We start from the raw sequence: 9,213 nt of genomic DNA on the forward strand, positions 1-9,213 counted from the left end.
ACGGCCGACTTAAAGATGGAAGCTTGAGGAGACCAGAGCTCCCGCCCAGCCGCTCTTGGGAGGGGCCGCCGTGCGGGGAGGGGGTCTGCTGCGGAGGGACCGGGGGAAACTGGGGGGCAGGTCTTGGCTCTCGCCGTGCTCGGCTGCGCCATGGGGACAGTGCGCACCCCAAGGGCGGGATCCCCACCGGGTCAGGGTGCTGAGGTGCGGTGTGGCTCCGACCCCACGGGCGGCGGCAGGGATGGGGCTGGAGTCACAGCTTCCTGCCGACCGCGTGTGCCTAGTGCAGCGCTCGGGGGTCCCTGTCCCCTTTCCCTGAGCGCCAGGCTGGGTCCCAGCAGTCCCTGATGTGCAAACGGGGGTGGGGTGGGGCGGGTATGTCCTGACGGCCCCCGGGGACCGGGCGGCCACTTCCCTTTCCCCGCGGTCTGAGGACTTTCCCAGCCCAGGCTCCGGAGGAGAGCCGGCCTCGGCTTCGGGGACCACGGGGCTTTGGGCGTCATTGCTTCTGGGCAGTTTCATAAAACGCGTCCCCAGGACCTCAGTCCCCGGGGGGGCCTCCGAGCGCGGCTGCGTCCTCGCTGCAGACCGGTCTTTATTACGTGTTGGTGGGCAGCGAGTGGCCGTGTGTGACCTCGGCCACGTGAAGAAGGACATTAGGAAGGTAACTGTGTCGCCGAGACAAAATGTGCACAACACAGAGCTAGTCGTGTCACTCTGTCGGACAACCACCTCCCCTGATTCCAGAACGTTCCACCACCCCCCTCCCGGCCCCGGACACCCACTCGCCCACCTCCCGTCCGCGGACGCGCCCGTTCTGGAGGCGTCGCGTGAGTGGACCGTCCGCGTCCGGCGTCTCTCCCTGAGCGTCGTGTGTCCGGGGTCCGTCCACGCCGTGGCGCATGTCGGCCCCTGCCCCGCGCGGGCCTGCTCGCCGTGTGGGTCCGCCCCCGCCGGTGGGCGCGGGTCGCTCCTGCTGTCTGCCGTGGGCTGCGAGCCCGCGTGCGAACGTCTGCCCATCCCCGCTTCCCCTGAGTTTGGGCGTCCGCCCCCAAGCGGGGTTGCTGGACCGTGTGGTGACAACGCCGCGTTGAACTCCGGAGGCCGCCCCGACTCTCACTCCCGCCGCCGAGCCCGCCCGCTTGCTCTCCCCGGCACCAGCACGGACCTCGTCACCCTGGTCCGTGCGCCTGTCGTCACGGGACCTCTCCCTGTGCCTCGCTGTCCGAACTCCTGCTTCTCCTGAAGACCCCGTCACGTTGGATCACGGCCAGTGCAACCTCGTCGCACCTCGAGCCCATTCTCGAAGGCCCTAACAAAGTCACATTCACAGGTCTCTGGGGGCGTGGAGCCCTATGTTTTTAGGGGACGCAACTGAACCCACAACACTGAGGGATGAGAAAACCCACCTTTGTAAGATTAGAGAGAATTTGTATAAATGCCACTGGGGGTGGAAAAAAAAAAAAAAAGCAAGCAGAGTCCCAGATGACAGGAAGTTCTGGCCAGAGAGGCCCCGGGAGCCGTGGCAGCTAAATGTGACGGGAAACCCTGGAAAGAGTCCAAGAGCAGAGGACGTTAGTGGAAAACGGGCGGAAGGGCAAAGGCGGGCTGGCTTTCCTCGCGGAGGCACACCTGCTCGCCGTCCCCGCGGGGTGCAAAACGCCGCCCCTTTACGTCCAGTCCGGTGTACCGGCGGACGCGCGGTCTCTACCGGGCTGCGCGCCGGGCGTCTGGGACCCGAAGCGCCCGCTTCCCAGTTCGGCTGTAACGCTCACGTGATCCCAACGTGAGCAGTGCACCGAAAAAAAATACATTCCAGGGCCATTCCCAGAACCATAAAGTCCTGGAAGAAATTCCAGATAAATATTTGTTTAAGTCTCGAGGCGACAAAACCCTTTCTAAACACGCTCTCGAGGCCGGAAGCTGTAGATTGGATTCCTGAAAAGCTCTTTAAAAATTACGCCGTGTGAGAGTCGGGACACACAATTCATATCCTTCACATAAACACACCTGTCACGAACCCACAAAGACCAGCGGCGCAGTAGAAAAAAGGGCAAAGTCTGAGAAAATGCAGCTCTCTGGAGAAAAGCGAGTGGCAGGAAGTGGCATTCGGTGACAAAAAGCGGAGATTTCACCCCAAGGGAGACGCCCTTCTTTTCTTTTCTTTTTCTCTTTTTTTTTTTGACTTTATGACTAATAGAGAATTAAACCAGCTACATTGTATACATTCATATATTATACATATGACAGGTTAAAAAAGACATTTTTTTTTAACCAATGGCCCATATCGATTTTTAAAAGTTCAAGTGAAAGAAGTCAGACAGAGATAAATACTATTCTATCTCAATTACATGTGGAATCTTCAAAAAAAATAAAAATAAAAAATCCAGCTCATAGCAACAGAGAACGGGGCAGGGGTGGAGGACGAAATAAGTGAAGGGCGTCGAAAAGTCCAAACTGCCAGTCATAAGATAAACGAGGGGGTTCGACGTTCATCACGAGACGCTAATCAACAATGCGCCGCTGTGTATTTGAAAGTTGCCAAGGTCTTGAAAGTTCTGGTCACAAGATAAAAATTGTAACTGTATACGCACGTTCTCTAGACGGGGGGTGGTGACAATTTCGTTTCACAATATGTACAAGTATTGAATCACTGTGTTGCACACCGAAAAGGAATCTATGCGACTATGTTACCTATATGTGACTCTGTATTTTTAAATTTTATTTAAATGTGTTAAATGAAATAAATTTACCAGAAAAAAAAACCCGTTTCTGGTGCAGTGGAGGGCGTGTGGCCGCCTCTGTCATCGACACGTGTGTGTGATGGTGAGTGCCCGGGGCCCAGTGACGCCACTTCTAGAAATGCGTCACGTGGAAGTCACAGCACCCAGGGCTGTGCTCCGTGCGTCCAGCACCCGTCCCCTTCCAGCGGCCAGAAGGGCCCGCCGCTCTCCGTCTCCGTCCTGGAGTTCGGGGGCACGCTCCATCTGGAGGACGTCCGAGTGGCCGCTTGAAATGGGAATGCGCGTCCCGTTCGGGATGAGGGTCGCTGTCCTCGATGCGTGGAGGGGGCGGCTCGCCAAGCAGCCTGGAAAACGCTTTCTCTGCGACAGCCCCAAGCAGGACCCAGCCCGGACGCCCCCGGCGGGTGACTGGCCAGCCTGCTGGGCCGCGGCACCGCGGGCATTGCTCAGCAAGACAGAGGTTCAAACTGTGGGGACGGACGACAAGCTGGACGTCTCCCCAGAGAACCGTGTGGAGTGGCGGCATCTGCAGGACATTCGCAAAGACGGAGTCACGGAGACGGACGGCGGCGGCGAGTGTGAGTGTGCGTGTGTGTGAATGCGAGTGTGCGTGTGTGTGTGTGAGTGCATGTGTGTGTGTGGAGGGGGGTTCCAGCAGGGGCGGCTGGCTGGAGACCTCTGTGGGGAGCGCATCGGGCCGGGGGGGCACAGGCGTCTGCGCCGAGACACCCGGCTCGGTAGCTGGCACCACGTCGTCAGCGGCCGGTTCCGTGAGGAGCGGCTACCGAGCGGGCCGGGCCACCTGTGCTGTCACGGCCAGTTCCTGTGAATCCATCAGCGTTTCCAAATAAAAAGTAAAAAAAAAAGAAAGAAAAAAAAAACAGAGCGGCAGGTAAGAAATGACCCCACTTGCGGGAAAACGCAGACGCCCCACGGCTGGGCGTCTGCTCGGAGTCTTTTCCTTTCTCCTTGGTCCATTTTCTGAATTAAAAAAAAAAAAAAAAAGTTCTATGAGCTGTGTTTTTATGACACAGAAACAGCAGATTTCAATTTTTGGAAAACGTGGCCTGTATTTTGGAAGGCCGCGCGCGGTTCCTTTGTTTTAGCGCTCGGAAGGAACGATGTCACCGCTGCCACTTGTGGCCCCCGGTACCCGACAGCGCGATTTTACAGCCGTCACCGCTTTCCAGAGCAGGGTCGGCGAGGGCAGCGCCCGCCCCCGCCCGGACACGGGATTAGTGTCAGCTGGGCGGGGGCCTCGGTCACCTCTGGACGCCTGCCCTTCGGCCCCTCACGCCCCGCCTGCCGGATCTCCGCGCCTCGCCGCCCGTCACGGGTCCCTCCCTGTCTCATGGCAACAGGACGCGGCATCGCAGGGAACGTGAAAAACACGGAAAAGCCCCGAAGCCTCAGCCCGAAGCCTCCGCTGGAACGCACTCCAGCCGAGCGGGCGCCTCTCCCGTGGGCGGCGGCCGGGCGTGCCGGAGTGAGTGCTCCGGCCCTGGCTGTGGGACGCTGTCACTTAGCTGTGTCGCTGCCCGGCCCTCTTCCCGGGTAGACTGCTTTCTGGGACCAAACTCTCGATGGTTCCCCGTCTTCCAGGCACGGCTGCACTCGGAGGGGCTCTGGCCGTGACGTCGCCCGAGGGGCAGGCTCTGGACAGATGTCGCCGGACGGCCCCTCGGGAGGGCCGCCAGACCCCGCGCCTGGCCGCGGGGAACAGAGGGCGGACCCCGTGTCCCGTCCTGGCCGGTTTCGAAGGCCCCGAGGTGGGTGTCACTTTACCTTGCAGTCGGCAACGCAGGTGCGTCCTCCGCCCAGGAATTGCCAGGTGTGTGTGCTGCTTCCGGTGCCCGCCGCCCGTGTCCGGTGGGGCTTGCTCCTCGTTGGGGGTCTTTGTCTCCTTTCTCCTGGCCTGGCGCGGAGGGAGCCTGCTGTGGCGGTGACGTGGCCGGCGTGGTCTGGGGGCAGCAGGGGCACCGAGTCACGTGCCGCAGCCCCCAGTCGCTCAGGGGTGGTGCTGGCTTCCTCGGCGCCCTGGGGTGGCCTGTGGGGCCGAGCCGGCCCGTATTTGGGCGAGAAGGGGAGGCGTGCGGGGCGGCTGCCCGCCTGGTGCCCTGCTCCGGAAGCCGCACCCGGGCCAGGGAGCCACCGGCAGCCGCCGCAGCGGGCGAGAGGCTCGCTTTGCTCTGAGCGCTCTGCGCTTTGGCTCTAGGCAGAATTCGGCTTCCTGTGACCTTCTGGGAAATTTCCCTGACGACTATATTAAAGTCCCCCAAAACACTCAGGCACAGGAAGCAGGCGGAGCCCCTCGCAGCCGGTGTCCTGGGGAGCGAGTCCCCGTGGGGTAAGAGGGGCTGAGGCCAGGAGCTGGGACGACCCGCGTGGGCCCCCCGCCGAAGCTGGTGGTGTGACGGGGGTACTCCAAGGCCTCCACATCTGACCCGGGCACTCGCTGCGGGGTCACCCTCTGCGCCCCAACGTGCCTTCTAGCCCTGATCATGTCCCAGCTGCAAGACTACCACTCGGCAGGGCCTTTCCTAACGGTCGAGCGGCCGGCCGGCCACAGGGGCGCTGGGCCCAGGAGTCCTGGGGGCCGGGGGGCCGGGGGCTGGGCGGCCGGGGTGCGGGCGGCCACAGAGGCCGGCTGAGGCCCCCCACGGGGCCGGTCGGACACGGCTGCAGGAGGCCGGGGCCTCTCGGGCAGCCAGGCGTCCGGCGCACAATGGCCCTGTCGTCCTGGGTTTTCCGCCGTCCCTGCCTGTCATCGGCCGTCCCCGGCGCCTCTGTGGAACTCGGGGGCTGGGGGCCCTTCCGGGCTGGCCGTCTTTGTCACCGTTTTGTGCGTCCCTGTGGTGGAGACAATACGGGACACCTTCCTTTTCACCCTCTGGACAAGGCGCGTGACGGCTCTCGGGCCATGGCCGTCACGGTCAGGCCCTTGTCCATCTGGGCACTTGAGGGCTCTCCGGGGAGCAAGGAGGCCGCTCCCCGTCCCCACAGGGCTCCACCCCATCGCAGGCCCCTCGGCAGCCTGCACCGTGACCCGTGTCTGTTCCCCCGTGAGGACGTGGGGTCCCCCTCAATGCCAGGTGCCCGAGGACAGTTAGAGCGGGGCTGTGGGCGGGAGGTGAACAGCCGCCTGGCCTGGCGGGAGCTGCCACATCACAGGAGACGCAGCATCCAGCCCACCCGAGGTCGGCGCTGAAGGAGCCGAGGGCAGACGCGGCTCCGGCAACTGTCACAGAGAGACTCACAGGCAGCCGTGAGCTGCAGTCTATTTTTTTAAAGAAGAGAAGCCCGCCGTTGCCGTCGGCCAGTTCCAGAAATTCTCGGGTCTGATTATTTTCCAACCAGAGCTGGCGTTTCTGGGGTGGCAGAGCCGCCGGGCGTCCGTGCTGGGTCCGAAGCTGCCCGTGTTTGCGGTGCGGCTGGCTCTCCGTCCCCCGCCCTCTGAGAGGCCTGGAGCATGGTCCCTGCAGGTCACCGGCACCTCGGCGACTCGCACTGGCTCGGATTGTCCCATCTTTGGGGAGCGTCCTCCAGCCAGCAAAGTGGGGCCTTGGGAGGGGGAGGCTAGCATCCTCGGCCACCCCTCTGATTTGCCATTAATCCATCTGAAATTTGCACGACATAAACGTGACCGTTTAAAAGTGAACAGTTTGGTGACATTTAGTATAATTTCAAGGTTGTGCAGCAGCCACCTCTACCTAGTTCCAGAACCTTCCATCATCCCCCAAAAGCAGCTCCGTCCCCATCAGCAGTCACCCCAACCCCCTCCTCCGGCCCCGACGCCCACGGGCCCACTTCCTGTCCCGCGGATGCGCCGTTCCGACCCCTCACAGACGGAGTGGCATGACGGGCCCTGGGGCCTCGAGGGGTCCGAGCCGCACAGGGCCGCGTGCCTCGTGGCCCACACGGACACCCCGGATACCTGCGGTCGACCTGAACCGCGCGCCGCGGGCCGACCCGGCAGCGCTGGCGGCCTGCAGGCCCGTGGACGGGGTGCGCTCACCCCCGCGCCCCTCCGCGCCGTGGGCTCCTGCACGGGGCGGGTGCTGTCTCGGGGACCGGCCGCGTGGGTCACGCGCGCGGCCCTGGACGGTCCACCGGGCGGGTGCTGGCGGCGTCCTCGGAGCTCTGTGGCTCTGTCGCTCTTCAGAGCGGTTTTAGGTTGACAGGGATATCATGACGCCCGCAGGGTTCCCAGGCCCCGCCCCGCCCTCGCCATCTGGCATTAGTACATTGTCACAAGTCACAAGCCGGCATCGATACGTTGTTCCTAATGGACGTCCGTGCTTTGCTCAGGCCGCTCGGTCGCCCCCGCCCCCCGCCCCCGTCTCTGCCCCAGGATGAGTCGTGACAGGCAGGTGGCCGGTCTCCCGAGGCCCCCGGGGCTGTGACGGTGTCTCGATGTGCCTTGGGCAGCCCCAGGCAGACGGGTCAGGAGTTTGGTAGGACGCGTCCCTTTGGGGTTCGTCCGGTGTGTTTCTCATGGGCGGATGGGGCAGGGGGTTCGGGGGGTGTCCTGCTCCCCCTCCCCGTTTCCATAGGGTTCTCCGTGAACCCGGTGTGATGGTCCCGCCGTCCTGGGCCTAGGTCCTGGGGGTCTCGGGCCCACCTGCACCTCTCATATATTTTTCGTCTCTGCAATTCTTGGGGCCCCCAAATGAGCACGGGGGCGGGGGGAGGGGAGTATGGGACCCAATGGCAACTCCTCCCTTACAGGCACGGTGGCTGCCCCCCCCCCACCCCACGCCCTCGGCCCGGGGTCCCGGCCTCCACGTCGGCCTCCGGTCCTTCTGGAGCCTCCGGCGCCCAGAGGAGGAGCGACACCCCCTGCCTTCTGACAGCGCACGGGCGTCTGGCCTACCGGGTGCTGGGTTCGCGCACGCGCAGTGCGGCGCGGCCTCCGAGCGGGTCGCAGGGCCTCCGTCCCCGGCAAGCTGCGGCCCTCGGCGTACGCACGCGGTCCCCGTTCCCCTGTTAGGGCGCGTTCAAACCTCAGACCCTCGCCGCGCGGCTCCTGCCGCCACCTCGCCCGGGCGCCGCGGCGAAGACCGCGGCCCACGCGGTGTCCACTTCGTGGCTGGGCCGGCGTGGAGGCCGCTCGGCGCGATGCCGGCCGCGGGAGGACCCGGAGGTGCGGTCTGGCTCTCGAAAGTGCCCGCGTCAGGGCAGGTGTCAGGGGAGATGGGAAGGCCCGGAGGTGGCCGAGCAGCGACGTGGACCCAAAGATGGTTCGGAAGGTCACTTTCACAGTCCGTGTATTTTGCCCCTCTGTGGGAATGAGACAGAAATAAACAAATTTCCTTGGAATCCACTTTAAATTCAAACTGCCTCGTGCGGACGCGGCCCAGGGCGGGGGAGCAGGTGGGGGGGCGGTCGAGTCCCAGCAGAGCCCAGCCTCAGGGAGAAGCCGGCCTCAGGGCTGTGCAGCGGGTGCCCGGCTTCTGGGGACAAATCGAGGCAGAATCCTGTTTCCGCCCTGTGCGTCCTGGGGGAACCCTGAGAGTTTGGGGCCTCAGTGCCAGGTGAGGTGCTGGGGACTGGGTGGGGAATGGCAGCTGTGTCCTGTGTAAGAGTTTCAGACAAAGAGGAACGTCTCGCCTGGGAACAATGCGAGATAATATGATAGAAGACCTTGAAGAAAACAAATAAATGAAAGACAGCGGTGGAAACTCCCCACGTCCTGGAGAAGAACAAGGAGGCAGAAAAGAGGAAGGAAACAAACCCTCGCGCAGACACCTTTTTGAAATGCAGATGACGCCGCGCAGCCTGCCCTAGAAGCCTCACGGTGAAAATGAAAGGCTCTCTGGAAAAAATCAAAGGCGAACCGAACGGAAGCTCCAGGGGCCTAATCCCGACGCTTTGTTGGAGAGACACGGAACCACCCTTTCCTGGTAGGGGGGCGGCGGGGGGGGGGGCCAGGAATGGGGGATCAACTGTGTGGGGCAGAGGGGGTCACGTTCCTGGCGGGTGTCTGTCACCATTCCGATCACAGCAGCGAACATGTAAGGAAACATCCCGTGAAATGTTTCCTTATACGAATGGCGTTAAAACAATTATTTTTTAATGTGGTAAGTATGCCTAACATAAAATTGACCGTTTTTTAAGCGTTCCTAAGTGTCCAAGTGAGCGGCCTTAGGCACACTCGCAGGTCCGCAGCCCACCTGCAGGACTTCCTCGCCGTCCAGCGCCGACGCCCTCCCTGTCACACACCGACTCCCCCCGCCCCAGCCCCCGGCTCCACCATCCACTTCCTGTCTCTGAACCAGCCTCCTCCGGGGACCTCCCGTGAGTGGAGTCACACAGGACGTGTCCTCCAGGTCCGTTGCCGCTGCAGCCGGTGTCACGTCCATCCTTTTCAGGGCCGAGTCGTGCTCCACTGTCCGGAGGGACCTCACTCACTGTGTCCCTCGTCTATCGTGGACACTGGGCTCTCTTCCACCTCCCGGCCGCGGCGCAT

General features: G+C 62.8%; 1 protein-coding gene across 1 annotated transcript; it reads right to left on the reverse strand.

Annotated features, from left to right (window-relative positions):
* Positions 1-3,499: 3,499 nt before the first annotated feature.
* Positions 3,500-9,213, reverse strand: LOC118612398 (nascent polypeptide-associated complex subunit alpha, muscle-specific form-like). The gene is made up of 4 exons (XM_036233371.1): positions 9,156-9,213; positions 5,290-5,423; positions 4,530-5,233; positions 3,500-3,725 (listed from the first exon to the last, which is right to left on the reverse strand). Exons 1-4 carry the CDS (start codon positions 9,211-9,213, stop codon positions 3,500-3,502), a joined length of 1,122 nt encoding a protein of 373 aa, XP_036089264.1.

The sequence above is a fragment of the Rousettus aegyptiacus genome, unplaced genomic scaffold, assembly GCF_014176215.1.
Source record: "Rousettus aegyptiacus isolate mRouAeg1 unplaced genomic scaffold, mRouAeg1.p scaffold_m13_p_16, whole genome shotgun sequence".
NCBI classification, from domain to species: domain Eukaryota; kingdom Metazoa; phylum Chordata; class Mammalia; order Chiroptera; family Pteropodidae; genus Rousettus; species Rousettus aegyptiacus.

Bases quoted from the DNA above. Each gene is read 5' to 3' on its own strand.
- LOC118612398 (XM_036233371.1), bottom strand. From the start codon at position 9,213: ATGCGCCGCGGCCGGGAGGTGGAAGAGAGCCCAGTGTCCACGATAGAC. The intron at 5,424-9,155 runs GTGAGTGAGGTC...GGCCTCCTGCAG, and splicing joins CACGATAGACGAGGGACACA to CCGTGTCCGACCGGCCCCGT. The intron at 5,234-5,289 runs GTTAGGAAAGGC...GATCAGGGCTAG, and splicing joins GGCCGGCCGGCCGCTCGACC to AAGGCACGTTGGGGCGCAGA.